Genomic DNA, 27,592 nt, shown 5'->3' on the forward strand with positions numbered 1-27,592 from the left:
GAGTGAAACACAGCAGCTGTACTATGGTGCACATATGCACTACCTCAAGTGCAGGAACTCTTAACTCTTGTAAACACTATCAGTTGCTTTCAGTATACAAATCCAATGATCCAAAAGCATGGAGCTAGAGGATGTGAAGTTAGATCTCTAACCTGGACTGTTACAAGAGCTGCTCCCTGGCAGCTTTTATTTGACGTGCCCAGACATTTCAGCTCAAGGGTAATCTGTTCTTCCCTATTGATATAAAGTTTGGGCATCGTGTCCAATATTTCACCATCAAAGGCAACTTGCTGGGTCTCCCGGTGAGCTGCAGTTCTGTGAAACACAGACAAGAAGTTAACAAAACCTTTAGCATGGAAGTAAGCATTGACAATTTTAATAGCAAGAGATACCACGACCGCAGGTTTATGGGTTTTACAAAAGAAAAGATACTTAACTATAGCTCTAGATAGTGAATAATCCAAACATTAGGCAGTATAGAAGTTTACTAAATGAAAAAGAATAAAAACCAGAGGTAAATTGCACAAGCAGCAATTCATAACATTGGAAAAAGTAACTTTGCCAGGAGAATAGCAAAACTACTCAAATATAGCATCTAAAAAAAGATTCTGGAACAAACAGGAAGGAAATTAATTAGGCCACATGCTATAACTAGGTACAAATATTCTTGAAAGAGAAAGGCTGGATGGTTCAGTTATCACAGTGAAGTCCATTGAGAGTTGCTTCTAATTTTTTTTTTTTTTTGAGGCTCTGTTTTAAAACTCAAGCCTTTTGATATACCCCTTCTCAATGATCATACCAACTCTTCGAAAGGATTTCAAGACTCCAAGGACAGATCAGACCATTATGATCATCTAGTCTGACTCCCTGTAAAGGCCAGAGACCTTCCCCAAAATAATTCCTAGAGCAGATCTTTTATATAAACATTTAATCTTGATTTAAAAATGGTCAGTGAGGGAGAATCCACCATGGCTTTGGTAAATTGTTCCAATGTTTAACTGCTCTCAATGAAAAATGTATATTTCATTTCCAGTCTGAATTTTTCTAGCTTCAACTTCCAGCCATTGGATGACGTTATACCTTTTTCTGCTAGATTGAAGAGCCTATTATTAAATATTTATTCGCTATGTAGATATTTATAGACTAATCAAGTCACCCTTAATGTTCTCTTTATTAAATTAAATAGACTGAACTCTTTGAATCTATCACTATGGGATGTTTTCTAATCTTTTAATCATTCTCATGGCTCTTCTCTGAATCCCCTCCAATTTATCAACATTCTTCTTGAATTGTGAGCTCCAGAACAGGACACAGTATTCCAGCACCCATCGCACCAGTGCCAAAAACAAAAATAAGATAATCTCTCTACTCCCATGTGACGCTGGCAGACCAGGTGCAGCTCATGCTAAAGCCCCAAGACAATTCACTTGTGTATTAGTACAGATCAAAGTAACTGTTAAATGTGTAAGAGTGTATTTTGTATTTAAACTTCATAAAAACTAATGGATGCTACTTGCATTGTTTTCACTTATCTGTATCCTATTATAATGTAATAGCAAACATTTACATTTTGTATACCCCTGTAACTAAATAACACATCAAATGAGCCATCAAATGAGAAAGAAGCCTCGTGGAACGCAAATGAAGAACTTTTCTGTTAAAGTACTCATTTCAAAGCAAGTGGTCATTGTGTGTGATGATCGGAGGTCAAAAGACTCAAAATGCATTCCTCACTGTCCATTATCAAAGAAAAAACCCACATGCGTAATTACACTGTCAGCTTGTTTTCTGTGAGAAGCAGCTATAAGAATAGAAAGATCCTTCATATCTGGACTGTTTGGATTCTAACAGGACAGAATAACAATGAGAAGATGGAGATCCCCAGAGTTATTCTGGGCAGCCCTGAGAGACTTTTGGGAAACTGGAAGATTACTACATCTCTGCTACCATTTGGAATCATAGACTGTGACTGCCCTGTACATATACTTTATCTGCTTTAACCTCTCAATAACTCTCACTTCCTTTTCTTAACTAATAAATCTTTAGTCTACTGTAGAATTGCCTACCAGTGTTCTTTGGTGTAAGATCTAGAGTACCAATTGGGGTAAGTGATTGGTCTCTTGGGACTGGAAAAAACTATATGCAATGTGATTTTTAGTATAAATGACCATTTATCACTAATCCCAGTTATGTGGGTGGCAAGATAGACTGGAGCATATAAGGGGACTGTCTGTGACTCCATGGTAAGACTGGTATAGTGATCCAGGAGTTCATACTGGCTTGGTGAAATCTAATTATAGAACACACCACCAGTTTGGAGCACCTGTTCTATTTTCTGACAATCTGCCGAGGTAGGCACTCACAGTTGTGAGCCACTCCAGACACTGTGACATCCTATTTGAGATTTCTCTCTTTATGCATCTCAGGATCATATTAGTTCTATTGGCCACAGGTCACACTGGGAGCTCATGTTCACTAATTATCCACCACAACACCCAAATCTTTTCCAGAGCACTGCTTCTAAGGATAGAGCCCTGCTTTCCTGAAAGTATGGCCTACATTCTTTGTTCCCATATTGTCTGTCTGTGCCCACTTTACCAAGTGATCCAGATTGCTCTGTATCAGTGACTTGTCTTCTTCATTATTTACCACTCCCCCAATTTGTGTGTCCTCGGCAAACTTTGCGATGATTTTATGTTTTCTTCCACAGTCATTGATAAAAATGTTAACTAGTGTAGGGGCAAAACCTGTCTCTGCAGAACCCCACAGGAAACACATGTTTGATGATGATTCCACATTTAGAATTGCATTGAAACCTATCAGTTAGCCAGTCTTTAATCCATTTAATGTGTGCCTTGTAATTTTATATTGTTCTAGTTTTTTTTAAAATCAAAATGTCATGCAATATTAAGTCAAATGCCTTACAGAAGTCTAAGTATTTACATCAACACTATTATTCTTATCAACCAAACTTGTAATCTCACAAAAAAAATATCAAGTTAGTTAGACAGGATCTATTTTCCATAAACCCATGATTATTAGCATTTTCATTCTTTATTAATCAAGTCTGCATCAGCCACTCCATTAACCTCCCCAATATCGATGTCAGGATCACAGGCCTATAATTACCCTGGTCATCCTGTTTACCCTTTTTTTAAAATGGTCACATCAGCTTTCTTCCAGTCTTCTGGAACTTCCCTAGTGCTCTAAGACTTATTGAAAATCAACATTAATGGTCCAGCCAGCTCTTTTAAAACTTTTGGATGCAAATTAGCTGGACCTGCTGATTTTAAAATGTCTAACTTTAGTAGCTTCTGTTTAACATCCTCCAGGGATACTAGTGGAATGAAAGCATCTTATCACCATATGATCAGATTTCATGTGTTTTCCCCCCAAATACAGAACAGAAATATTTATTGAACACTTCTCTGCCTTTTCATTATTATTGATAATTATACTATTTCCATCTAGTAACGGACCAATACCATTGTCAGGATTCTTTGTTCCTAATACATTTTTTAAATTCCTTCTTACCGAACTTAATTCTGCTGGCTATCAAGTTCTCTTTGTAATCCTTTGCTTCCCATATCAATTTTCTACAATTACTAACTTCTGATTTATATTCATTACTATCAACCTCCCTTTTCTTCCATCTCATTATATATTTTATTTTATATTTGCTTTCATTCCCCTTCTAACCCAGTTTTTTTACCCAGTTTGGCCTTCTTCAATTGTGGCATTTTGGTCATCTACTAAAGAGTTCTTAAATGATTTCCCAATTATCATTCGCATTTTTCTATTAAGTTATTCCTCTCAGATGATTTGGTTTAATTGTTTTCAGCTTTGTGAACCTGGCCCTCTTAAAGAAACAAGTATATATATTACTGGTCTAGACTAGCGGTTCCCAACCTGTGGTCCGCAGACAATCAGGGCTCCGTGGAAAAGAAAAACAACAACATCCTCACCAAGGAAATGTACAATTTCAAATAAAACTAGTAGTACGTGGTGGTCCACGAAAACTAGTAGCACGTGGTGGAGATTGGAAAGGGGTCTGCACACTCGAAAAGGTTGGGAACCACTGGTCTAGACTTTATTCTGCTTCTACACATTATAAATGTGATTAAGTCAAAACTGTTTCTAAATGGCTAACATTTTTTTAACTATTCATTTATGAGGTTTTTTTAAAACTCTTAAATTCTTCAGATGCATTTTGCTATGAGAACAGCAACAGAACAGTTTGTACAAAAACAACGTATGAAGTCACCAGCACCTGAGGTCAGATTTTCCTTTTGTAGGCTCCACTGCTAGAAATGGTCACAGGAGAATGATTTGTGTAAAAGAATTAGTTAATTAATTACTGACCATAATAATCTAGAGTAGGAATAGGTTATGTCTTAATTAGAATGAGGTGAGTGTTACACTATTACCCAGGCAACAAAAGAAATCTTAGTAGTTAGTTGTGGTGCTAAATGAGTTATATCAATGAAATAATCATGCAATCTACAAGCATAACACAATGGGCCAGTAACAGTGAATTGAGTTCTGTTAATTGTAAACATGCTAACACTACAGACAAGAAGGCTGCTTAAGAAGTCATTGAACATACCAGCAGTGCAGAAAAAACACAGCTAAATCTTACTTGGCATGTTGCTGCAAGTTGTTAAGGTCTATGCGCACAAGCTGTGTTGCTTCTTTCTGACTTACTAGACTGGCAGAGGAAATAACAGGCACAGGAGGTTTCACTGGTTGAAGGGGAAGAAGGGGTTTGGGCGCATCATACTTCTTCAAATTACTCATTATTCTCTCCTTGGCTGGAAAGGAAAGGAGGGGCAATTCTTGTCACTCTTTAAAAAAACATTTCGGATACAATCTGACCATAAACATAATTTGATCAGTACTGGTAGCTTTTTTGTTTGTTTGAAACCTGTTTTTGACAATGGATAAACGTTTCGATTTTCTTGAAATTTTTCCCTTTGACTTTTTTGTTTTTAGGGGTTATTTTGCATGACCAATTTTCTTTGGTCAGCTTAGTCACACGGTAGGTTTTGCAAGTGGGACTTGGCCCAAACTCAAATTTTTTTTAATGTTTTTATTTTGGAATTGAAAAAGGATTTGAACTAAGTTGAGGAGGAAGGAAGGATCTCTTTTGCATGCATAAATTAAATGATATTTCTGGGCTGAATCCCCATGCAATAAATACACAGCCGGGTTAGTGGCAGCTCCCTCTACAAAAATCTGTGTTTAACTCAGTTTTCCTTTTAGTTTTACAGTTCACCTTTAAAAACAAAACTATCCACTACTCTTTCCAGAACATTTTTAATAGCAGTCTCACTCACCATTATAACCACCTTTTAGAAGGTTGGCATTGAAATGTTTCTTATCCAAATTAAAAGTAAAATAGTATACAAATTAATGAATACAGAAAACGTACATGGGGAATGTCTCTCCTCCCTATCTCACAAAAGAACAAAGGAACAATTTAATAAAAAGGTGAGAAATTAAAAACCAACAAAAGGAAATAGTTTTTCACACAGTGTGTGATTAAACTATGGAACTCAGCCACAGGAAGTCACCGATAACAGGAATTTACTTAGACTGTAAAAGAGATTGGATATTTATATGGATATTAAGAATATCCAGAGTCATTATAATTAAACAAAATGTCTATGGACGGGATATTAAACCTCATGCTTCAGGGCTTAAGCCAATCTCTAACTATTAGCGATCAGGATGAGATTTTATACAGGGGACAGATTATCCCATATCTACCTCCTCTGGGGTCCGTACCTTCTTCTGAAGCACCTGGCACCAGCCACCATCAGAAACAGGGTACAGAACTAGATTAACCTTGGGTCAGACCCAGTGAGGCAATTCCTAAATACTAATTTATTTCACACAAGAAACATGCATTAAAAGAACATTATCCAGGTTGCAAAGTCAAGCACTCAAAAGTTAAGAAATGCCAGAATGAAGGTTGCTTGTGCAACCCTAACTCAGCCTCCTTGTGTGTATGCTTTATGATACAGTCTTTAATTCTATGGTCACATTCTAATTTCTCCCCAAGACCATTGCCTCATACAGTGCACAGAATGGATGATGCTCAATTAAATATTCTTTTTCTTGGAATCAATATTTTGCCTGAAGATATTTCTTCGATAAATCTTGCCTTCAGATACACTTCTGCATAGCCACTTGGGGCCAAGATTATCAAAAGTCAGGGGCCTAAAGTTAGGCTCCCAAATCCAAAATCAGGCATCTAAGTAAATGGCCTAAGTTTTAAAAGTGCTCAGCATCCATGTAACTTTCACTGACGTCAACGGGAGATGTTGGATGGCCCAGAACTTTTGAATAGTCACATTACTTGTTTAGGTGCCTAAATGGGGATTTAGTAGCCTCCTAATTTCTGAAAATCTTAGTCACTAACTGCATTAAAAAAATGTCATCCTAATGCAAGCCCAAGTACTTCCATAAATATAGGGACTGTGTTAACCCACTTGTTGTGATAGACACTACTGTGTTCCCAAAGCAGTCAAATGCTAAAATGAGGTATTTTCACAACAGTCCTAAATGTACATGCATTGCTCTTGCCGTAGTTTAAACAATGCTGTGTTTGTGGCTTACCTGACAAAGGGTTAGTGAACTCAGTCTGTACTGATGAAGTACTAGACGCTGCATGGGATTCATGTTTGACTTGGAGCCAAAGATTTAGAGCTTCCTGAAATTCATGCTGTATGCGTTCAATATTGACATACTCCATCCACAAATCCTATGGCATGAGAGAAGGATCAAATTATCATGGGGCACTTTGCAGAGCTGACCAAGTATTGTATACAGTGCACCCATCTCCAGGTACAGTACCAGGGAGACTGTACAATCAATCAGAAACCAGGCCAAATGTTTTAGAGAAAAACAATCTATAAAAACTGAGCACCCAAAAGAAAAAAGTTGAATAAAAAAGCAGGCACTAGAGGTATACCCATCCACACACAGGCCACTGTCAGGCATTCATGACCACCACGGAAGGAATCGAACAGTCTGCGGAAGGAACTGCAATAAAATAGGTCCCTGAGCCTAAAGGGCTCCATTCCAGGCCAATTCAAACTGAACCCCAAGACAGCAGGGGCAAGGACAATTCAACCAACCAACCAACCACTTGCAAGAAATGGAGAGGAAGCTGCAGTTCCTTAAGTATCAAGGGCATAAGTTATTGAAGTCAGGCAAAACCAGGCTGCATTTCCTAGAATTCATCCATACAGCATACTAAAAAGGAGAGAGAAAAATGCAACTCCAGCCACCAGGAGTTACTTTCAAGGGTTTGCCTTATAAAGAGCCCTCAACTCACAGTGTCATGCTGTGTAGAGTAATGTAAGCTTCCTTCTTGCTCATTTTTGCTTGATCATGAAATAACACACAATATTTCAGTGAGAGCAGGTTTGGGGCTCAAGTGTCTTTGCCGTCTAAACTTCCAGTTTTGGACTGTTCTCAAAGCCATTTGAAAAAGCACTAGTAGGTGCAGAATAAGAGCTAGGTTCTTGTAGTGGCATGCAAGAACCCTGGGCATGAGCTCTGGCCCACACAGGGAGGAAGGCTGTTTGGGTCAGCATACATGATTCTAAGAAAAAGTCCACCAGAGTTTTAGATACACAGCTTGCAGAATGGACAGTATTGCAGACTAGCTGGGCACCAAGTGCCCCACAATATAAGAAGATACTAAGTATCTGTGTTAACAAGTTAATTGAATTTTGGATTCCAAATCAACCCAGTCCTGCTCCCTCAGTGATACTGAAGTCTCTGTTTCACCTGCTGATTTTGCATGATCTTAGCAAGTCTGTACACATCGTATTGCTTCGGTAAAGATGGAATGTATGCATCTCCTTTCTGAAAGCTTTCTTCCTCCAACCACAAAGCAAACACATTAAACAACCTAAAATGAAAAATGGAGGGGGGGAGGACAGAAAAAGTTAGAAGTTTACAGAGAGTGTGTTTTTCCCCCTTAATTGCACATGAACACACATGCACCCAGTGTATAATCACAGCAGCTCGCAATGACCACCGTTCTCATCAACACTAAGGACTGAAAGGGAACCTGTGGAGCTGAAAAGAATGAATGAGTCTTTTCAGCTTGAGCTAAAGAACCAGGCTCAGTAACTGGAGGCTGTAACTAACATCCTTTACACATTTAACACAAAGGGGGATGGGCAATACACATTGCCTGGTGGGTTACACCAGAACGCAACTCAGCAGCCCTATTACACTCCAGTGTGGCACTCAAGGAGCACTCAAGGAAGATAAGGCCATTGTGGAGACACTAAATGAATTCCTTGCAGTGGTCTTCACAGCTGAGGATGTAAAGGAGATTCCCAAACTTGAGCCATTCTTTTTAGGTGACAAATGTGAGGAACCGTCCCAGATTGAGGTGTCATTAGAGGAGGTTTTGGAACAAGTAGACAAATTAAACAGTAATAAGTCACCAGGACTAGATGGTATTCACCCAAGAGTTCTGAAGGAACTCAAATGTGAAATTGCAGAACTATTAACTGTGGTATGTAACCTATCATTTAAATCAGCTTCTGTACCAGGTGACTGGAGGATAGCTAATGTGATGCTCATTTTTAAAAAAGGCTCCGGAGGTGATCCTGGCAATTACAGGCAAGTAAGCCCTAAAATCAGTACCAGGCAAATTGGTTGAAACTGTAGTGGAGAACAGAGTTATCAGACACATAGATGAACACGATTTATTGGGGAAGAGTCATCCTGGTTTTTGCTAAGGGAAATCATGCCTCACCAATCTACTAGAATTTTTGAGGGAGGTCAACAAGGGTGATCCAGTGATATAAAGTACTTAGATTTTCAGAAAGCTTTTGACAAGGTCCCTCACCAAAGGCTTTTAAGCAAAGTAAGCTGTCATGAGATAAGAGAGAAGGTTCTCTCCTGGATCAAAAACTAGTTAAAAGATTGGAAACAAAGTGGAGGAATAAATGGACAGTTTTCAGAATGGAGAGAGGTAAATAGTTATGTCCCCAGGGGTCTGTACTGGGACCAGTACTGATCAACATATTCATAAATGATCTGCAACAAGGGGTAAAGAGTGAGGTGGCAAAATTTGCAAATGATACAAAACTACTCAAGATAGTTAAGTCCAAAGCAGACTGTGAAGAGTTACAAAGGGATCTCACAAAACTGGGTGACTGGGCAGCAAAATGGCAGATGAAATTCAATGTTGATAAATGCAAAGTAATACACATTGGAAAACATAATCCCAACTATACATATAAAATGATGGGACCTAAATTAGCATCTCAATCATCCAGTGGTCCCACTGGTTATTTAGCAGGCTTCCTGCTTCTATTGTACTTAAAACTCTTTTTTGCTGTTACTTTTTGAGTCTTTGGCTAGCTGTTCTTCAGATTCTTTTTTGGCCTTCCTAATTATGTTTTTATACTTCACTTGCCAAAGTTTATGCTCATTTTTTTTTCCTCAATAGGATTTAACTTCTGCTGTTTAAAAGGATGCCTTTTTGCCTCTGATTGCTTCTTTTACTTTGTTGGTTAGCCACGGTGGCACTTTTTTTGTTTTGCAAAGCTATTTTTTTTAATTTGGGATATACATTTAAATTGAGCTTCTATTATGGTGTCTTTAAAAAGTTTCCATGTAGCTTGCAGGGATATCACTTTTGGCACTGTATCTTTTAGAGCCTGTTTAACGAACTTCCTCATTTTGTATAGTTCCCCTTTTAAAAATTAAATACTGCCATGGTGGGCTGCTTTGGTGTTTCCCCCACCACAGGGATGTTACGTTTTATTATGTTATGGTCACTGTTACACCTAGTGGTTCAGCTATGGTCACCTCTTGGACCAGGTCCTGTGCTCCATTTAGGACTAAATCAAAAATTGCCTCTCCTCTTGTGGGTTCCAGGACTAGCTGCTCCAAGAAGCAGTCATTTAAGGTGTCAAACTATTTCTGCATCCCATCCTGAGGTGACATGTACCCAGTCAATATGGAGATAGTTGAAATCCCCCATTATTATTCATAGTCACTATCACCATCCTGGTCAGGGGGTCAGTAGTATCTTCCTGCTGCTATATTATTATTATTCAAGCATGGAATTACTAACCAGAGAGATTTTATGGTACAGTTTGGTTCATTTAAGACTTTTACTTCATTTGATTCTATAGTGCCACTTCCCCACCACGTAAGGAACAGACACGTTTGTGGTACTATAATGTGGTGGAGTGCAATAGATCAATCTATTGGAACAGAACCAAGGAACACAGACTTTGGGAGAGGCTGTTTAAGGCTTTGTTATCTACCTGTTACTCAGGCACACCCCTAGTAAAGTGACTTAATTAGAGTGACTGTTAGGGCCCTAAATCCATGCAAATATACATGTAAAGTATTTATGCCTCCACAATGTGTAATACACATACTGAGATCCTACTATTATCTAGCAACTGCCATAGCAAAATTAGCTATATCCAACATGACTTTCTCTACCTGACAAGTTCTTTATGCAGCTCTGGTGAAGTCAGGTAATCTGGTGAGCAGCTTCCCTTTTCTGACAAGCCTTCACTGCCATCTGCAGGGCTCTCTACTCTAAGCGCTTTACTAGCTGCATGGTGGAAGTCTGCCACCTCTGTCAAGCGCTGCTTCATTGCATTTAATAGGGTAACATGAGCTGGACTTAGGAAAAATCTTCTTCCAATACAGCCATCTACAGGTAACCTTCAAAACAAAAGTCTTATTGTTAAAGTCAAATCAACATCTCTGCACAATAAACTAGTCTTTGCTTTCCGGAGGCTGCCAAAACGAATATTGCTTTCAGCAGAGCTCTTGGCACCACAGAAAAGGGACTGTACAAAGCATTCAGTAATCTCATTTATACTGTAAACACAAATGCCTGCCACTAATTATATTAGAGCCTTTAATGAATAACAAACTCACCCATACTGCGGCCCTGGTCGGTGAAGGTAAAGGAGGAAAAATTTTTGCCAGATGAGGGGCAGGAGAGGGTGATCTGCAGGGGTAACAAGAGCCTGATTAGCCCAACGGTAGATCATTAATCTCTGCAGAGATGGTACAATAGGCAGCTTCAGCTGAGCCTGGGCTTTCTGCAAAAGGAAAGGAGAAATCTTTTCAACAAGTGTTCTAAGGGGCCCATTTCCATTGCAGTTTCCTAAAACAGACTGTTAAAATTTATTCTTACATCTTTAATTCCCATTGGCAGAGCAAGGATGTGTTTGGAACTGTCAATAAACTTCAGTTACTATGAAACATTCACGTTTCTGCTCAGGCGTCAGGGCCAAGGTGCCCAACTCATAGTTATGGGCCCAATCCAGCCCATCTGCTTTGATACTATAGGGCCATATTATACCTTCATTCTTCATGTAAACGTACCACTGGCCTCAGACTGCTGTGGACCAAGGCAGCATAAGGGGCACAGTATTTAATTCAAATTGTAAATTGACCTTCTCCACAGAAGAAGTTTAACATTTCTGTATGGGGCTTACATCCCCCTGCCATCCTGTAGACAACAGCAGACCACATATATTTTGTGAGGACCAAGAAACCAATAGGGTACTACTGAATGAATACATTCTGAGCACTTTCAATAGTGTTTTGCAAATGTAAAGACAACTAGTGCAATGGAGCAATACAGAATGGAAAGTTAACTTTTTCCACTAACAAGAATGGCATCAGTTTTTCCAAAAATAGATGAGATGAAAGCAAAGCAAAAAATGATACAGGTGTATCCACCAAGCCCTGAACCCTATAGACATAAGACCACATTTATTAATAGAATAATAGTGTTTCATATTAGCAACAAGCTATTTCATTAATCAGTTCAATATTTACGGCCAATGGCTTAAGGTTCATTCAGCAAACACAATTTCACAAGATATATACAATAACTTCCTTGTGAACATTTACACTCCAGAAGTTGACAGGGAAGTATGGTCTGGTGATTAGGGCACACTAGCCTGGAACTCCAGAGATGCAAACTCAATTCCCAGACTCCCTGTGTGACTTTGGGCAAGTCACTTAGCCTCTTTATGCCTCAGTTTCCCCATTTGTACACAGATAATAGAACTGTCCTATCCTGAATACCCTTGTGAAGTAATACATTAAAGATTGTGAGATGCTCAGATGCTACAGTAAATATGGTATGTAAGTATTTTTATATAGAAGATTTAACATAAAAAGACAATAATAAAAATTAAAAATATAATAATGTCTTAAAAACCAAGCCTTGGTATGCTGGTTTTCAAATATTAACTCTAAAAGAGAGAGGATGAAAACTCCTTTGGAGCATATTTTTTCTGTAAACAAAGCAAATAAGGTCTTATAGATACATTGGTACCTGTGTAAGCAAAACTGCCAGGAATAAAACTACGCCGCTCAAGAGAAGACTTGTTTTTCTATATATGAATGGGTAATTGTTCTCTTACCTTCAGAGCCTGATCAGGAGTTAAAGCATTGATGACCAATTCGCCCTCCACAACTCTGCGAAGTTGGGAATCTTCTTCAAATATGGACTCCGTATTCAGAACCATCCATGAAAACCAAACCTGTAAGATACAGTATAAAGAAAATCTTGACTATAGAAAGTCTGCTGTTTTCAAAATATCTTTTAGAGATCCTCACTACCAAGTTCTGAAAGCATCAACACATGGAGCCAGGAAGTTTCATGAACGGATACTCTATTCCCCATTTATATGCAACCAATCCTTCTATTTCATTGCTAACCTATTAGAACCAGAAGGATCTTAGCTGACCAAGAGGAAGTAGGCAGGTAAGATATGTAGCTACCACTATCCATTCACAGAACTCTAGATAAAGTAACCATTTTATTTTCTGAACTTCTCTCCTGCACAACACACAACATATACAACAGCTTCGGGGCTGGTTTCCAGTGCTTGGATGAGATACATTCTGTAAGCTGGGAGGAGGGTGACTAGTATTCAGAATATTCATCAGACACGGCTGCCCAGTCTCTCGCACTGAAACAAGAAAACATCTGGGGAAGGTCCACATTACGTATGTACTGACGGCAGTGCTTAATTTCTAACAAAAGAGGTACCGAGGCTTAAGTAACTAGGTGCCAGGGCTCACACAATTTTTTTTACTTTTACCACTGACACGGCCCAGAGGTGCCAGGGCTATGAACTGCCAAGCCTAGAGGTGCTGGGGCTCAGCTCTGGCCCAAATTAAGCACTGACTGACAGTCGTGTTAAATGAGTTCATGGGCACATTAGGACCCAAAATTGCCAACTCCCTCACCCTGAAAACGTCAGTGTAAAAGACCGTGACATCTCCAATCTGATGAGCTTGCAGTGCCCTTTCAGACTGGATACTGAATTTTAAATCATCCCAAAAGATCTTTTGCAATAAGAAAGAAAAAGAAATGGTAAGAATAGGACACGACACCCAGACAGGTATCCTGGGAAAAACGAGCACTTTCAAGTGACCTGTTTGCCTACCTGTGTGGAATTCGCATTGCCCTCGATGAAGGAAGGTGTCACATTTCCTGCCACAATCCAGCTGACCAGGGAAGAGAGCAGACCTTTGTCACAGTGATAACCTAAAGCGTTCTGCATGGGAAGTTTGCACAAAATAAAGAATGTATGTGAGAGAGTGATAGGGAATTCACATAGCTCTGGAACTGTCTGTGCCTTTCTCCAGACTGCCCTTTACACGTATAACCAACTCCCAAACTTCACAAAGCCATCACTGAAATGCCAGCTAAAAATCTCATGTCTTCCAGGAGGCTCACAGGGAGCTGAATACCAATTAATATAATTAAACCCTCCCAGTTTGGAAGCAGGAACAATGTGTTCTGTCTTGTGCCTTTTAGGGCTGGGACTGTGAATATGTACCATGTAAAGCACTGAGCACACTGTAAATACATTACTGAGTCATGCACCTTAATTTAAAGATACAATAAAACTCCATTTATCTAAGTCTCTATGTTTCAAAATGAAACATTTGTCTTAATGCCAGTGATGCTCCCAATCCGACTCTCACAGTACCACCCCAACTGGCCAAACCCCAATTTACTCAATTGTTATTGATGTCGTCGCTGTTAGATTTCAGATACATGGGTTTCTACTGTACACAACGGAGATTTAACTGGAACTGGTAATCCCAGAACTGAACCTTTAGAACTTCTCTACAGCTGCACCAAGCATCTGTTTCACCTTATGCTGTTGGTAGAGCAGTTTTTGCACACAGTCCTCTTGGCCATACTGAAAAGCTGCTTTGCATAAATGATCCAGCAGGCAGAGCGTTGCTCTCTCCCTGTGCCACAGCTGTTGAGAAGTGAGGACCTGCACCCAGAACTCCAGTACTGCTGCCGGGCCCACTCCATCAGGCTGGTTGCTTATAAAAATGTGGGTCTGCCAAGTTAAAGGGTAGAATTAACAAACAGTTCCCAGCCTGAATTCTAAAGCACAAAACTTTAGTGAACAACTGTTTAATTTCCATGGGTTGATTTTTGTGACAGCCTCATGGACTCTAATGACATCTGTCTATTTTTCAGAAAAACAAAAATGGCGTCACTGTAAGAGGGTTTGCTATTTTTGTGCTTTATTCCTGACCACCGAAATTCTCAGGCTATAGAGTTGCTGAAGCAGGGGGTCCAGGGAGCTTATGAACTGAGCTGGAAAAAAGACCATTTCTAAGGCTTCTAATTTTGCATGAGAAGGAACAGCCACTGAGGCCATATGTTAGAAACCTGCAGGCATCATGCCTGGCAAGGCATATGCGTAGTGTTCATTCTGCTCTCCCTGCAAGGCAGAACTCTCCATATCAGCACAGGTATCAGTTCATCTTCTTTTCTAAGTCGGTATTTTTTCCCATTTAACACCACTGGGTCTAGATCTCATGACTTGATGGGGTGGAAATACTTTGGCAGACCAGTGCCAATTTTTTCTATACCAGTAACATTTCCAAATACTGGTCACAAACCAGCAAAACAGAAAGGAAAACTTACATACCCTAATAGTAGCCAGATATACCTCTTAATCCTGCTCTACCTAACCCTAATGCCAGCGTGCAAATTATGCTTCAAACCACATTCTAGGCAACACTGGTGAACATTTTCTCTCCTTTTATCAAGCAAGAGCTTCACTAATAAGGTAAAAATAGAAATCAGCACTGGTGCACTGCAGCGTGAAATCCTAATCCATCACCCTCTAGCCATTAGGTGCACAATCCATTCACACTTCATCTTCTGACCTGGATCATGCTGTTGAGAAGCTTAACATTTTCTCCATAGCTTGTTCCTGTCAAGTGTTGCGCCACTTTGTGCGTAACCTGCTGAGTCATGCCTTGGAGAACTCCACTATCCAGATGAAGGAACAGCAGGATGTAAGATAAAAACCTAGAGACCATAATAATCACAAATTAAATTCACTCGATTCTAAGATTTCTCCTACATCATCATATATAAAAGGCTGGGTCTGTTTGTTTTGAGGGATTTAAGTGTCATAATAATAAAGGTAACAATTATTAGACTTAAACCCAAACCATTATAAAGAAGTTTGCATTTTTTAAAATTAGCACATGAACATTTCAACATCTGAACTATCATCTTATGGTTATACCATGATTTTCATCTCAAGCCTTCCTAAACACCCCACTGCTGAAACACAGCAGCACCAGGGACAAATGGCACCAGCCACTACATAGAACTCTTAAGAAGGAAATTCTGACCAAAGACATCGTGGCTCTAAGGATCTCAACTTGTTTTTCATAAATATCAGCAAAAAGCAGACAGACTTTTACAGTCTCCTCTGACAGAACAACATGCCGCAAACTGCATGGGACCCAATCTATCACCCTTATTGCAACAGAAATGCAGAGGTCACATACGAACTGCCTCAATTCTAACATCCCCTCAAATCAATGCAATTTCTTTTTCAAAGATGTTTGGATTGGCGCCTCCAGATCAACACTGAAACACTTGATAGAAATAATGTGTTTCCAAGAGACACCTGAATTATGAAAGAGAAGTTGATTGGTGTTGAAAGAGATGGAAAGAATTCCAGGAACTGGGACCAACGTGAAAGAAGGCGTGAAGATGTGTGTCGGGCAAAGCTAGGCAAGTGATATTTAGGAGCGTGAGTTAAATGCAGTTTGTATATACGGGTCACAGATGAGATCTTAAAAAAATAAGATCCAGTCTGCTCTGCCTGGACTATGGTACTTCTTGTAAGTGCAGGGATTTGCCTCAGTGTCCTTAGCCAAAAATCCCCATTGCCTGGTGTTGCACAGGGTGCAAGTGGGCTGTCACCCTCTACATCAGAGGCTCTACATGCACAGTTTGTAAGATACTCTGCAGTGCTACACTAGCACAAGAGTACCTGACACTTGCAGACTTGTGCAAGAGGAAACGGGAAGAACAAGAGAAAAGTCCAAATCAAGAAAGTGTAGTGGGGCATCGCAACCAGGAAACGAAGTGGGGCAGAGGAAGAACAGCCTGTTAAGAAAACCTGCCCTTGCTCCTCCGACCATTTGGGTGGTATGAGAGCACATTAGTCTTGAAGTCCCTGGAGAGACCTCTGACAGAAAAGGACAGATCGGTAATCAGGAGAAAGGCATGTGGAACACTGAGGGAAGGAGCTGTTTATATTTCAGGATCTCTCTGCTGTAGTTACCCTGCAGAGGAAAGCACTCTCTGAAGGACCTGCTGATTTGAAAGAAAAGAGACTGAAAACCACCCTGGCCTGCCCATTGGGGCTCCACGTAGTGACCAAGTCAGTCCCAGAAGCACTGAAACCACAGATCACATTTTGGAATGACAGCAATGAGGACTTGGCAGGAGGCTGATTTCAGATAGCAAATTATGCAGCCTGGCCCAGTAACATAGCAATAAACCATGACAGGACGCTATGTTAATAGGCCTTTGGGCCACGCCCTAGGAGGGCTCTGACTGGAACTTTAACATGCTTTGCAGTAACGGCATTAACAGCTTGAAACCCACAGTGTTGCCTGCTCATCTACCTAGCCTATCCACCGGCAGAACTTATCAGGCTGTCCAGAGACTGAAGAACTGTGCTACAAGTCACAGCACTAGTCTCAGCAGGATGCCTGCACCTGTGGTGATAGCACATGTGGTGGGTGTTTCCACCATAGCTGCGTCACTGACCACAATCGTAAAAAACAACTTAACTAGAAGCATAACCAGCATGTTTGTCAACTGTTGCCACAACTAATCTCTCTCTGCCTTGGTGCTACAGTTAAGTAAAGATCATGCTTACTGTTCATTCTTCAGAAGGTAATATTGGCAGGAATAGAACAAGGGTAAAACTTTATCCAGGACATGGACTACTGTTCTCAGATACCTAGACTGCACCAGTATGCCCAGTAGAGGGATTCCTTCAACACAGAACTTCTCAATGCTGCCAAGGAGAGAAACAAAAACAAAGTGAGATGACCAACACATACCAAAGAGTTTGAGGTGGAAAGACTTGAATTTGCTTGGATAACTTCATGAAGACTCATTCTCCCCAAAGTGACGGAATTTAAGGGTGGTAAAACTTGCTGGTTTGTCAACCCTAGGGAATTAAGTCCTCTAACCATGGTAGGTATTTGCTGCAGATAGAGATGGGGAGCCATTCAATATCTGGTAATGCATTTCACTACAGCAGATGCTAGGTGAGGAGCTATATGGGATTCCTGCCCTCTTCTCTTGCAGAATTAATGCTCCGAATGTCTAAGAAAAGGGACAACCTACATATCATTTAGTGCAGTTCCTGGTATCAAGTGTTAGCAGTACGAACATGCCGCCCCTGGGGCAATGTGAAAGGTAGTGAGGATAACATTTCTATGCCCAGATCTTCTATGTCAGGAAGATGTAATATTAAACACCACCACCTTCATAGCTCTTTACTTCTTCAGTTCACTTCAACATTAATCAGCCTTTACCATTCCTGCAATGTAAAATCCGTATCAGCCCTCATTCTTCATATGAAGATCTGGAGTAAATTATTTTCCCAAAGCCACAGTGTGAGTCAATACCATAGCACAGATCACAAGTCAGGAGTTCTTTGCTATGCTCAGATCACACCACTCACTTTCTCAAGCTACAACTGCTCTTTAAAAATATGGAATCAAACTGCTCTAATCCTACTGGGGAGCACATGCAGCCCACTCCATAAGTAACTCCTACAAGGGAGGAAGTGCATTAGGGCAATTTCTCCTCACAAATCAAATCAACATTAAGAGGAGAAAGCAAAATGGCTGAAACTTGGAAAAAGCATGAATATATTAAGGCAAGATACGAGCAGCATTACAGTACAATTTTGTCTTAATCAAAGAAGAAACCCACAAAGCGGCTGAAACTATTATGATAGGAAGGATTGTGTTGGAACACGGTTTATTGCTAGGATAGGATTAACATTTTGATTGAAGTAAGAAGGGTCTTACCAATTTCTAGTGAACAACAAGGAACGGGATTTTTTTTCAAATTTTCTAAACAATCTGTTGCGACACTGTTAGAAAGCCATGCTGCAGACTAATATGGGAGGGAACGCAAGACAGCACTTTTTGGTTAGCAGAGTTAGGAGGGAATCCCTATCCACAATGGGTAGAGACATTACACCAGCAATAATTGTTTCAACGCTGTCATCGCTTAGCATTGTTTCAACCATAATGTGCAGAGGGCCTAAGTTATAACTGAGGAAATAAATGAATCAGCATGTTACTCCTGAGGCGGTTGGAAAACAGGGTTTTCTATCCCCCTCAGCAAAGCCCTGAGACCATCTGAAGATGAATGAGGATTCATTAGCCCTCCCAGTCAATTACCATTTAGGATGATCAGCCTGCCAGAGCTATCTACTCATCATACTTACCTATGACCCACTGCAGTCATTGCCAGGGCAAGGTAACAGCCAACAGGGATGCCTGCTTTAACAGCCTTCAGTAGTGGATGAAGCATGACTGACTCTGTCATGTCGAGCATAGTGCTGAAAGCAGGAGCTGCCGGCCAACTCTGCTGTACACCGGGATCATTTCTGTGCAGCTTTAACCTCAAAATCAAGCCCCACGCCCACTGATTAAAGGAGGTCTCGGGCATCTCTCCATAACGAACAACACTAGCCAAGTAGGAGACCTATAACAAAGAAGCAACATGACCAGAGAGGAAGGAAGATCCAGTAGTTAGGGCATTAAGCTAGGACTAGAGATTCTGGTTCAATTCCCTACTCAACCACAGACCCCTGTGCGACAATGGGCTTCAGTTCCCTGTCTGTAAAATGGGGATAACAACACTGTTCCACCTGACAGGGATGTTGTGAAGATAAATACATTAAGGCTTGTGAGGCATTCAGATACAACAGTAATGGAGGCCTTATTATAGGCAGGGCTGGTAACACTGCCTAGTTCACCCCAAACAATCCATTATAAAGGACCACATTTTAGTTGCTTAGAACTTCGCCAAACTTTAAGCGTTTGGGTTGAAATTTCTCATGATAGGCGTCTGTCTCAGGCTGAATGTTTCTGGGGAAATTTTAGCCAAAACGCTTCCGCCGTTTCTAAGAACAAGGCTAGGGAAAAATCATTTTGCCCAGGTCAAAAAAATGCTAGCAAAACTTTTCTTTGAGAAGCTGTAGCTCCCTCATGTTTTAGAAGAGACTTGAAATTTGGCAGAGGGGAGGCTCTGTCAGGGATATGCCATTTGCTGCCCTGTGAAAACCCACCCAGTTTGGGGCAAACTATAAGCCGGGGAGGAGAAGGGGGGTGCGGGGCTAGCTGTCTTTCTTGTGCTCTCATTGCACACACTGCTGGGCCCAGGCAGCATGGAAGAGGAAGTTGCCTGATTCAAATGCAAAGAGGATGAGAACCAGTCCTGAGGACAAGTAGTACAAGGGGGCAAGGCGCCCAGATAGGGAGGACACAAACATGTCTAGGACTGGTGGCTGGTGAAGGGGTGGAGAGAAAGGAGTAAGACTAGGAGATGGGATTGTTGGGAGATGGACTGGATGAGCAAGGAGACAAACAGAACCACGTGGGACAGGACAGAGCCTGGAGGACAGATACTTTTGATTTTAATCTCTCTGTACCTCAGTTCCCAATCTGTAAAATGCAAATAATACCACACTCCCAACTGGGGAGCTGGGAAATTAATTTAATGTGTGTGAAGTATGCAGATGCTACAGTAATGAGTGCCAAAAAAAAAAAACCCATGAAGAAATTAATAATTTTGTCGTCACAGCAGGGTTTGAATAGGCATTAGGGCCAACCACTGAACAAGGAGGAGAAAACAAAATATTGAATAGCTTGCTCATTAATTCAGCATCATCCATTCTGTGCACTGAACAGGCAGTGGTACTGTGGAAATTACATGGGATCATAGAATTAAAGACTGTATCATCATGCATACACACAAGGGGGATGAATTCAAGTTGCACAGATAAAAGTCAGGAAATGCCAGAATTAAGGTTGAGAGTTTGGCTTTGCAATCTTTATAATGTTTGTTTAACATAGTCTGTGTCTGTAATAAATACATTAGCTTGAGCATCATAACTGTCCTTTCAGCTATGAAACACCCAGAACAGCATGAAAGATTTGGGTTTTTTAAAATTAAGCTTGACAATCCCATCTTATACTTTTCATCTACCACCATCAAAATAATTCAGGAGGGAGGGAGAAATACCTGTTTTATGCTTTCAGAAAGCAGCCCACCATATGGTTTTTGAGGGAGGTATTTCTGGTATGCTTCTAGGGCCATTAATGCAACTTCAGCATGGACAGCTGGATCAAGGTGAAGTGTAGTATCCTGTTAAAGTAAAATTGTTTGCTTTATTAAAGAAGACCTTTAAAATTGTATCATTCGCTCTGTAATGTATCCTCATCTGGTTTCTGGTTACATCACCGAAGAACAGATGTCAGTGTAAACAGAAAAGGGAAGAACATAACTGATGCATCAGATTAGCCAAATGCTTGGTCAGCAAGAGGAGTCTTGCACCATACTCTGAAGGATACTGAACCAGGCTCAGAGACTTCTAAAGGCACAGAGCTCCGCAGCTGAAGACCTGTCCATGGTGAATGACCTTCTTAATGACCCCAAGAATTGTTTATTGATTTGGTCTCGACTTTTCTGGCCCCATCCTCAAAAAAATATCATATCAAAATAACATTTCAAAGCTGAAGTTTCTGTAGAATTTTTCAAACCACAATTCCACAAACTAGTTTCCAGTTTGAAGGACTTTTCCACAACCACCAAAGGACTCCAGCCAACCATATCATGACATAACAAAGACCTCACACTTAAATCAGCTCAGTTTCCAGAACCTTCCCCCTCCACCACCTATAAATCCAACATCCCTCCCTAAATGCAGTAAGGAAGAGGTGATCGATCTACGCAGTGCACCTGAAAATCTGGGTAATGGCAGACCAAGGAGAGAAGCACATTCCTGAGTCAACGGGCCCTCACAGAAAACACACTGCCAGCTGCCTCCTCTGGTTTATAATGAGGAAGCTCTTGCTCTATCACCTCTCCCAATCTCAACTACGGCCGTATGGCAAGGGAAGAGAAGTGTTCCCTTCAGTAGCATCATACAAAACCATTAGGATACCTGCATTTTCACACCTACCAATTCATACAGAGCAACCCATCACACCCCAGTAGAATGCATTAGTACTGTTCACTGATCTCCAACATACACAATTAGTTAAAATGCTGGCTGAATAATAGTTTTTCTCAGTTCTGACCGTGTGTCAGGCTTTCAATTTTTAATACATACATGCTCACCAAATCCCCAGTTTAGCCCTTCCAGGATAATGCAGGCAAGTTTATTCTCCACTGTGGTCAGCCCGTAATTCAATAACCAGTCACGGATCAGCGCTATCTCCGAGGAAGAGGGCTTCCAAAGGTACAATGGCAGCTCTTTAAACAAGTATAAGGAAACCTGTAGGGGGAAAAATACATACTGCAAATCAAAGGTTAAAGGGACGGATTTCTTTAGTGCTGACAGTGTGCTCAGCACCGTACAACATACAGCAGAATCGACGATCCCTAAAACGACTGACTGTTACTCAACATTGTTCCCAGTATCCCTCATTCCCCCATTCTATTTGCACCTATCTGAACACACAGAGCATACCTGCTCAATCGCAGCATTCCCAGTATCTATTTGCACCACCTAATAAAGCACTGTGTGCTAAATTCTAGGTTATTCATCCTTAATATACTAGGTCATAACATCCACTTTAAAACAGCTACTGTTAAGAGCTTAAAGGACACAGATCGGCACTTACCATCCCGACTTTCTCAATGGTGTCTCTAACACGATCCAGAAGTACAGAAATGATCCCTATATGGACGCCTGTGATTGCACCCAAGAGTTCTCTGCCAACCTTTGAAAATGTCTCTCTTGTGGAAAGGCTGACATAAGATACCTGAGAATTGTGAGCACAGAAGGGGGAACAAAACAAATAAACAAAACAAAAATCACACTATGATTTACCTTCATTGGCAATGCAGTGGAGAATACAATAAAACAACATGTATTTTCTTCTGCTGATCTTGGACAATGGTGTTCACAAACCGCAAACTCCAGCCTGAGTTCTTAACTGTTTATCCTGACACAGCATGAAACGTTATTGGACCACACTGCCTGGTGGCATGGACTCCATGAATCTCATAAAATTAATATGGAGCACACACAGGTAGCACATAAAACTGGAAAGTAGGAAATCCAGATCAGTCAGTTCTGACGCACTGCAGGCCAGATCCAAGAGAGAAAGGAAGAGGCAAGGAAAGAAAGGATTTGCCATGTCCTGACTTTGTTCATTCCAGCCTAGTCTACAGAAGTGATGTTCCTTTGTAGCAGTGATAAACAAGGCAGTCAGGATACTTTATTTCAGTCCTAGAGTATTTAATAATCAAGCCAGGAGAAGAGAACATTGTTATGGTGATAAACTATAGCCCTAAACTTATTGGGTGCTGAATGCCTTGAACTTTCCATTTAAATTAACAATGGAAGAGTGCTCAATGCCCCACAGTAGTGTTCACCACCTCACAGAATTGACCCCAAAGCACTGCCTACCTCATATATCTCCAGTACAATGACTCTGATGAAGTCCTCATCTACATCAGCCTGCTTGGCTTGTGCCATCTGGGCAAACGTGGTGAGCAGACAAATTTCTTCAGAGCAGCTCATGGACGTAAGATATTTCTCAAAGTTTTCAATGTGTTCTGGGTCTGGCAAATCACATGGAGGGAACAGAGGTCAATATAGGTGAAACGGTTAATTGCCTCCTATAACAATATGTATATTTTACATTTAGTCTAATTACCAGGAACAGAAACAGAGACAGAGACATGAATTGCTGGTCTGGATGGAAACCAGTGGCCCATATAATGCAGTATCCTGTCTCCACAAGTGGCCAGAACCAGTTGTTTCAGATAAGGTGTAAAAAAGTTCGCAGCAGGCAGTTATGGAATACCCTCCCCACATGGAAGGTTTCTTCCTAACTCTAAAAGCTATAGATTGGGCTTATGTTCTGAAGCACTGAAGAGGCAATTATTTCCACAGGTGAATTACAAATTATGTGAAAAGACCTTTTCCTTTTATCAGTCTTAAATAGTTTATACAATCAGTCAAAGGAAGATCAGAACTGGGGACAGCCAAGCCGAGCAGCTAGGTTTTAACTAAGATCAGGGATTTGGCTCATCCCATATATCATGATTATAGACAGCAATTAAGGTAGTGAAGTCATTCCACACTGATTGAAAACTAAAGCGAGCACTGGAAACATTGAGCCCGAAAACCAAGCAGAGTCCAAGAATTCTGTGTTACAAAGTCTGGTGGAAGCTCTGCTTCTCCCAGACTTAGTATAACAAATGTTTCTGAATTGACGAGAACACTTCGCAACTGCTGAGTATCTGAACTGAAGATTTCAACTGTATTTTTTGAGAACTGTGTGAATGTAGTTAACTATGCAGTATCACAGATGCCCAGAAGGAGCAGCGCACACCAACACCACCAGATGAAGCCAATTCACTGGAATTAAAGGCATGGTTCTATTTCAAACCTAACAGTGAGATATCTAAGGACAATATTAAAAAACACAGAAAGTGACTAATGTCAATCAAGTAAAATTTCCTTCTCAGTGCTACTTCCAGGGGGTGGAATTATGATCCTTGGATAGAAATTTCTTCTTTCCTTTTTAATTTTAATTAGGGCTGTCAAGCGATTTAAAAAATTAATCATAATTAATTGCACTGTTAAACAATAATTAGAATACCATTTATTTCAATGTTTTTGGATGTTTTCTACATTTTCAAAAATATTGGTTTTAATTACTATACAAAATGTATAGTTAGTGCTCACTTTATATTTTTTATTACAAATATTTGCACTGTAAAAAGAAACAAGAAATAGCATTTCAACTCACCTCATACAAGTATGGTAGTGCAATTTCTATCATGAAAGTTGAACTTACAAATGTAGAATTATGTAAAAAAATAACTGCACTCAAAAACAGAACAATGCAAAACTTTAGAGCCTACAAGTCCACTCAGTCCTACTTCTTGTTCATCCAATCACTAAGACAAACAAGTTTGTTTACATTTACGGGAGATGCTGCTGGCCACGTCTTATTTACAATGTCACCTGAAAGCAAGAACAAGTGTTCGCATGGCACTGTTGTGCCGGCGTTGCAAGGTATTACTTGCCAGAGGCATGCTTCCATGCTCATGACGGGTTCTGCTCAATAACGATCCAAAGCAGTGTGGACTGACGCACTTTCATTTTCGTCATCTGACACCAACAGAAGGTTGATTTTCTTTTTTGGTGGTTTGGGTTTTGTAGTTTTTGCATCAGAGTGTTGTTCTTTTAAGTCTTCTAACAGCATGTTCCACACTGCGTCCCTTTCAGATTTTGGAAGGCACTTCAGATTCTTAAACCTTGGGTCGAGTGTTGTAGCTATCTTTAGAAGGTCTCACACCGGTACTTTTTTTGCATTTTGTCAGATCTGCAGTGAAAGTGTTCTTAAATCGAACAATATGTGCTGGGTCGTCATCCGAGACTGCCATAACACAAAATATATGGTGGAATGTGGGTAAAATCATAGACCAGGAGACATACAATTCTCATATAAGGAGTTCAGTCACAAATGTAAACAATACATTTTTTTAACACACGTCATCAGCATGGAAGTATGTCCTCTGGAATGGTGACCGAAGCATGAAGGGGCATATGAATATTTAGTATATATGACACATAAATACCTTGCAACGCCAGCTACAACAGTGCCAAGTGAACACCTGTTCTCACTTTCAGGTGACATTGTACATAAGAAGCAAGTAGCATCATCTCCCGTAAATGTAAACAAACTTGTTTGTCTTAGCAATTGGCTGAAGAAGAAGAAGGACTGAGTGGACTTGTAGGCTCTAAAGATTTACATTGTTTTGTTTTTGACTGCAGTTACGTAATAAAAAATTTACATTCATAAGGTAGGTTTTCCATTCCACTGATCATCCTAGTAGCCCTTTTCTGCACCTGTTCTAGTTTGAATTCATCTTTCTTAAACATGGGAGATCAGAATTGCCCACAGCAGCTGTTCTCAACCAGTGGTACGCGTACCACCGGTGGTACGCCGAAGAAGGCTGGGTGGTACGCGAGTCGTACCGCGCCGCCAAATCTGTCGCCAGAAGTGCCCTCCCACCAATCCTCGCGAAACCCTGCCGCCGAAAAGGGGCAAACGGCGGAAGGGTTTCGGCAGAGGGCATTGTTCCCACCATGTAGCCCGCCGACGCCGAAAGTCCCACCCCGCCGCCACCGCATAACCCCGCCACCGCCAAAAGGCCCCCCCCTTTCTTTCCCCCGACTGGTACTCGGGGAAAAAAAGGTTGAGAACTGCTGGCCCATAGTATTCCAAATGAGGTCTCACTAGCACCTTGTATAACAGTACCAAGCACTTCTCTCTCTCTCCTGGAAATACCTTGCCTGATGCATCCTAGGACTATATTATCTTTACTGGCAGCTCAGAGTCATCCTGTGATCAACTAATATATCTAGGTCTTTTTCCTCCTCTGTCATTTCCAACTAGTATGGCCCCAGCTTATAGCAAAAATTCTTGTGGTCAGTCCCTAAGTGCATCCCATTATTATTACTCCAGTTTTCAAGGTCATCCAGATCATTTTGTGCAGCCAGGTTAGTGATCAGACTATAAGATTCACTGTTTACCGCTACCAACTAACCATGAGCATATTTTTCCATATAAAGGAGATGAGGGGGGTCGCAAATCCCCATTGGGTCATACACTGCCCTACTGGCAGGTATTTCCCTGGAGCATTTGTGGCTCAGGACCCATAGCCCAAACCTTAGCTAAAAATCCATTTCCATCTTAATGCAAAATTCTTTTGAAACCTTACAGTGCATGATATTGAACTTGGGTTTTTTAAAAAAAAATAATTCTGTCATTAGCATCCCAATATATCACCCTAACACCACTATCTACTATACCCCAAATTCATCTGGTTCAAATCGAAAGTTCTTGTTTTACTATAGGCCTGCTACAACATGAGCCACAGAAAGCGTCCTTGTTCTTTGGAAATCACATGCTGGGGCACCGGAAGAGGGGCAGTGTTTAGTTAAGGATCCAGAACAGAATTCAGAAGACTGCCCGGCAGGTCCCTCAATTCATACCAAGCAAAGGAATTCTACCTCTGAGTTTGTGTTTGCAGTCGGCAGGCTGTATGGTGGAGCAGAGATTTTCCAGGTGCTCATTTTCTGCATAATGCATGATGAAGAAGAGCTTCCAAAGCATGCTGCTCGATAACGTTCCGTAAGGCATCTCAGACATGAACAGCCAGACACCCAGCCTGTTGGATTTTAAGGCAAGTAGAAATAATTTGCATTATAACAACCCTCAGTGCCTGAAAAGAAATTACAGGGCTAGATCCTTTGCACTGGTTGAGGAGCCCACACCTTAGTTGGGAGAGAGGGATGCAAGGCCAGGCTTTGTGCTCCATTGACCCTGATCCCACTTTGCGCTGGGGAAGCCCCCACAGCATCATTTACAGCAGCCTGAAAGCCGAGTTCTAACCACTTCCTTTTGTGGTACCATCTACAGGTTTAAGGATCTTGCACGTTACAGTCTTGTCTGAATCAACAGAAAATATTTAAACACTGTTAATATATTAAGTCACAATGAGATCAAAGCTGTCCATGCGGATGTGGATTCTGCAGCCCGGGGGGGTAGGGGAGGTCTGATGTGGATTTTTATTTGGTCCCACCTCTAGACGCAACCTTCATCCTCCTATTGTTTTTAATAGCATTTTGGTGTGAATTTTCACATCCTTCACTTTGGATTTCCTACCTTTTTGCCTTCAGCACATGGAGAACAGCCCGAAGAAACAATTCATCAAATTCCACTTGCAGTTTCTCCACAGAATAGGGCTGCATTATTGAGCCATACTCTTTATTGCAGCTAACATACTGGGCCCAGTGATCACTCACATAACAAACCGTCATCCTATACGACAAGGGTTAATGGAAAGGAAAATAAACAGACCACAAATTATGTCATCAGTCAGCAGAAACAGTAACTCTTCACAAGCAAGAGCCAAAACCTCAATTTGCTG

At 40.8% G+C, this 27,592-nt stretch overlaps 1 protein-coding gene across 1 annotated transcript in view; it reads right to left on the reverse strand.

The window, feature by feature from the left end:
* Positions 1-27,592, reverse strand: part of EPG5 (ectopic P-granules 5 autophagy tethering factor) — a 73,860-nt gene that overhangs the window by 26,219 nt on the left and 20,049 nt on the right. Inside the window, exons 10-27 of the mRNA XM_067545363.1 lie at positions 27,328-27,483; positions 26,673-26,830; positions 23,049-23,203; positions 22,258-22,398; positions 21,744-21,908; positions 20,654-20,776; positions 18,852-19,111; positions 17,259-17,399; positions 15,235-15,379; positions 14,196-14,393; positions 13,479-13,589; positions 12,447-12,566; positions 10,942-11,108; positions 10,495-10,722; positions 7,801-7,924; positions 6,622-6,766; positions 4,640-4,811; positions 153-315 (exon numbers count right to left, since the gene is read on the reverse strand). Of these exons, the coding sequence (XP_067401464.1) occupies positions 153-315; positions 4,640-4,811; positions 6,622-6,766; positions 7,801-7,924; positions 10,495-10,722; positions 10,942-11,108; positions 12,447-12,566; positions 13,479-13,589; positions 14,196-14,393; positions 15,235-15,379; positions 17,259-17,399; positions 18,852-19,111; positions 20,654-20,776; positions 21,744-21,908; positions 22,258-22,398; positions 23,049-23,203; positions 26,673-26,830; positions 27,328-27,483 (2,872 nt within the window). The remainder of the gene's footprint in view (positions 1-152; positions 316-4,639; positions 4,812-6,621; positions 6,767-7,800; positions 7,925-10,494; positions 10,723-10,941; positions 11,109-12,446; positions 12,567-13,478; positions 13,590-14,195; positions 14,394-15,234; positions 15,380-17,258; positions 17,400-18,851; positions 19,112-20,653; positions 20,777-21,743; positions 21,909-22,257; positions 22,399-23,048; positions 23,204-26,672; positions 26,831-27,327; positions 27,484-27,592) is intronic.

Source organism: Emydura macquarii, unplaced genomic scaffold (assembly GCF_026122565.2).
Source record: "Emydura macquarii macquarii isolate MOO-44397 ecotype Brisbane River unplaced genomic scaffold, CSIRO-AGI_Emac_v2 contig_1045, whole genome shotgun sequence".
In the NCBI taxonomy this organism is placed as follows: domain Eukaryota; kingdom Metazoa; phylum Chordata; order Testudines; family Chelidae; genus Emydura; species Emydura macquarii.